Below are 3,616 nucleotides of genomic sequence, written 5' to 3'. Positions count from 1 at the left end.
TCGTTTGCTCGGTCTTATTATTCCCCTTGATGGACAAGTCTGGGAGAAGAACGCAACAACTAGAATAAAGCAAAAATGAAAAGAAAGAATATACAGGACAAAGAGACGGTGCCAAAGTGCAAGTGCTTAGCGGCCACAACCGAAAGGCCGGTCCGTGGGGTCTGCCTATGGCGTCCTCGCCTGCGCAGATCTCCGCATCTCTTCATTCAGTTAAAATTCGCGAGAAACAGTTATTTCTAACCGAATTCTCAATATATAAATAGACGCTGCCTTCTTAAATATTATCACAAATCTGATTTGATTTTGATACAGTGGAGGCTGCCCCAGTCAGTTCAGTACTTCACTGTGAAACTGCTTGCAGAATGGAGAGTCTGTCGATGTGGAGATCTCGATCTTGGTTTCTATTAGTAGCAGCAGCGATAATTTTCGCTCACAAGCTTGTTGCTGCTGATGATTACAATGGCGGATGGAATTATGCTCACGCCACCTTTTATGGAGGAGCAGATGCGGCGGGCACTATGGGTATTAATTTGTTGGAAAATTTTAAGAATGGAAATTTATTTTACAGTTTAGAAATTAGAATATATTAATTTAGATTTATCTTAAATAGATATAATATGAGTTGAGAGACATATAATGAGTAGATGTTTGGTATAGTTATTAACATAAGTTGAGAGGCAAATTATTTTTTAAGAGCAGATGTTTTGTATAATGATTTTTTTTTATATTTTTATTTTGGTGGATATGATTAAAATTTTAACTTCGATGACTGATTAACAAACACCCTTACACATCATACTAGGTTGTAAAATAAACCTCTGATTTCAATGAAATTTTTGACTCAATTATTTAAAAAATATAAAAATTACCAAGTGAAAAATTAACCCATCATCAGTGCTAAACTGACCATGAGGAGTGTAATGTGTTTTATGTTGCAGCTGGTGCTTGTGGTTACGGTAACTTGTACAGTCAAGGATATGGGACCAACACTGCTGCTCTGAGCACTGCTCTCTTTAACAGTGGGGCATCCTGCGGCGCGTGCTTTGAGATAAAGTGTGTTGATGATCCGCAATGGTGTCTGCCGGGCAGCCCCTCTATTGTGATCACGGCAACCAATTTCTGCCCGCCTAATTACGCCCTCGCAAATGACGATGGCGGGTGGTGCAATCCTCCTCGCGAGCACTTCGACATGGCGATGCCTGCATTCGAACAGATCGGCATCTGGAAGGCGGGGATCGTCCCAATCCAGTACAAAAGGTATTCAGCTTCTCTGCTCTTAATTAGAAAAAATCGCAATAATAACAACAAAGATTATGATGTGATAAGATTATGATGTGATTAACCCATAATAACAATCTCATACACTCGCTAGATCACATAAGCTTGACATCAAAGATTATGATGATTAACCCATAATAACAATCTCATACACTCGCTAGATCACATAAGCTTGACATCAAAGATTATGATGACTGTTTTTCAGAGTGGCCTGTGTGAAGGAAGGAGGAATGAGGTTCACCATTAATGGCAACTACTGGTTCTACCTCATCCTCGTTACAAATGTCGGCGGCAATGGAGTAGTTGCAGACGTGAAGGTGAAGGGGTCGAATACAGGGTGGTTGCCTCTAACAAGGAATTGGGGACAGAACTGGCAGTCTAATAGCATTCTCAAGGAGCAGGCTCTTTCCTTTCAAGTCACCTCCAGCGGTGGCCGAACAGTTACTTCTTACAACGTTGCTCCCTCTGACTGGCAATTCGGACAGACCTTCGAAGGAAATCAATTTTAATTTGAGTAGTACAGGCAGCGACCTGGATCCCTAGCTAAATAGAAAAACGCGATGAAGTAGTAAGTTGTATTCGTATAGAGAGGCGAGTAGTTCAGCAGAGGTGCGCGTTCAACGCAGCCACCCGCTATAATACAAAGAGTATGGACAAATATGTAAGGATGGATATAGTCAGTTAACCCTTACAGTGTGTCATGTAATCCTGGTGTCGGAATACATTTTTTTTTTCAAACATGAATGGAGGAGCATCTCTCAAAAAGGTTACCGGAGAAATGATCCTAATGCCGTATTTTCTTTGTGCATTATTCGAGATTTAGCTTTTTATTGTAAATCTTAGTCTTGGATTTTTATATTTACATTTACATGTGGTTTATTGATTTGTTAGTTATTTTAATATTCATATTTAGATTATAATTAAATTATGGATTTATTTATGTATTCAAAATATATTTTAAATTAAAAAAATATAATTTTTATTGATTTTTTATTAAAAAATTTAATTTTCTAATAAATAAATTTGGCTAAAAACGTGCATTTAAAAATAACAATTCATAATATCAAGAAAATTCTAAGAAAACAAATGTCTAATAATTAGACTACTCTAAAAGCAATCACTTAATCTAAATTAATAAGGTTTTAATTAAGGGAACACAATTCATCTAAGAGAAAATATTATAAAAACTTAAGTGCTCAAAAAGGTCCTAGCCTAATGAAAATTTATTTTTAAATTATAAAATGAGGAAACTAACTAAAGAGACTTTATTAAAATAAAGGGGTAAAAATGTGGTAAAAGTGAAGAATGAGTCATAAAAAAGGGAAATGAGGAGCATTTCCTCTTTCTTATCTTTTAGTCTTTTTTGCATTTGATCACTTGAAGAGCATTTCATCATTCTTGCATTTGATTACTTGAAAATTAGAATCTTAGAGAGCTCTTCAGAAAGAATTTAGGGTTGGTTTCAGTGTTGACACTATACACCTTAGTTAATGTTGTAGTGAAATTACTTATATTTTGACATTAAGCTTCATGTTGTAGTGAAATTACTCATATTTCACCATTAAGCTTCATTGTGGACTTAGGAGAGCTTCATGTTGTAGTGAAATTACTCATATTTCTCCATTAAGCTTCATTGTGGACTTAGGAGAAGAAAATGATAGAGATCATTAAGCTTCATTGTGGACTTAGGAGAAGAAAATGATAGAGATCATTAAGCTTCATTGTGGACTTAGGAGAAGAATATGATAGAGATGGTCATTGTGGACTTAGGAGAAGAAAATGATAGATATGGAGTAAGTTTTCACGTTGTAGTGAAATTACTCATATTTCGCCATTAAGCTTCATTGTGGACTTAGGAAAAGAAAATGATAGAGATGAAATTACTCATATTTGGCCATTAAGCTTCATTGTGGACTTAGGAGAAGAAAATGATAGAGATGAAATTACTCATATTTCGCCATTAGCCATTAAGATTCATTGTGGACTTAGGGGAAGAAAATGATAGAGATGAGTAAGTTTTCACGGTGTTATTAGTTGATTTTATTTGTGATAATTCATGGCTAAATATTAGCTATCTTGAAGAAGCCAAGTCACTTTTTGTTGTTGTTCTAAGTCATTTCTTAGAGGGATTGAGTTATGTACCAAGAAACCAAGTTTCCCTTTCCAATAAGAGGTCTTGCTTAGAGGGATTGAGTTATGTACCAAGAAACCAAGTTTCCCTTTCCAATAAGAGGTCGAGTTGTTGTTCTAAGTCATTGCTTAGAGGGATTGAGTTATGTACCAAGAAACCAAGTTTCCCTTTCCAATAAGAGGTCTTGCTTAGAGGGATTGAGTTATG

The 3,616-nt window shown here is 35.9% G+C and overlaps 1 protein-coding gene across 1 annotated transcript; it reads left to right on the top strand.

Moving 5' to 3' along the window:
• The first annotated feature begins 277 nt into the window (after positions 1 to 277).
• On the top strand, positions 278 to 2,011 carry LOC149235381 (expansin-A2-like). Its single transcript, XM_089461374.1, has 3 exons — positions 278 to 522; positions 939 to 1,257; positions 1,484 to 2,011. Exons 1-3 carry the CDS (start codon positions 363 to 365, stop codon positions 1,785 to 1,787), a joined length of 783 nt encoding a protein of 260 aa, XP_089317500.1. The 5' UTR covers positions 278 to 362; the 3' UTR covers positions 1,788 to 2,011.
• The last annotated feature ends 1,605 nt before the right edge of the window (positions 2,012 to 3,616 follow it).

The sequence above is a fragment of the Pinus tabuliformis genome, chromosome 8, assembly GCF_031772625.1.
Source record: "Pinus tabuliformis cultivar Carrire ecotype Pingquan chromosome 8, CPIR1, whole genome shotgun sequence".
Lineage (NCBI taxonomy): Eukaryota > Viridiplantae > Streptophyta > Pinopsida > Pinales > Pinaceae > Pinus > Pinus tabuliformis.
Note: the sequence above shows the minus strand (reverse complement) of the source record. Positions and strands in the feature narration are given on the sequence as shown.

Coding starts and splice junctions, on each gene's coding strand:
- LOC149235381 (XM_089461374.1), top strand. CDS start 363: ATGGAGAGTCTGTCGATGTGGAGATCTCGATCTTGGTTTCTATTAGTA. Junction 523..938: donor AGATGCGGCGGGCACTATGG/GTATTAATTTGT, acceptor TTTATGTTGCAG/CTGGTGCTTGTGGTTACGGT. Junction 1,258..1,483: donor GTCCCAATCCAGTACAAAAG/GTATTCAGCTTC, acceptor ACTGTTTTTCAG/AGTGGCCTGTGTGAAGGAAG.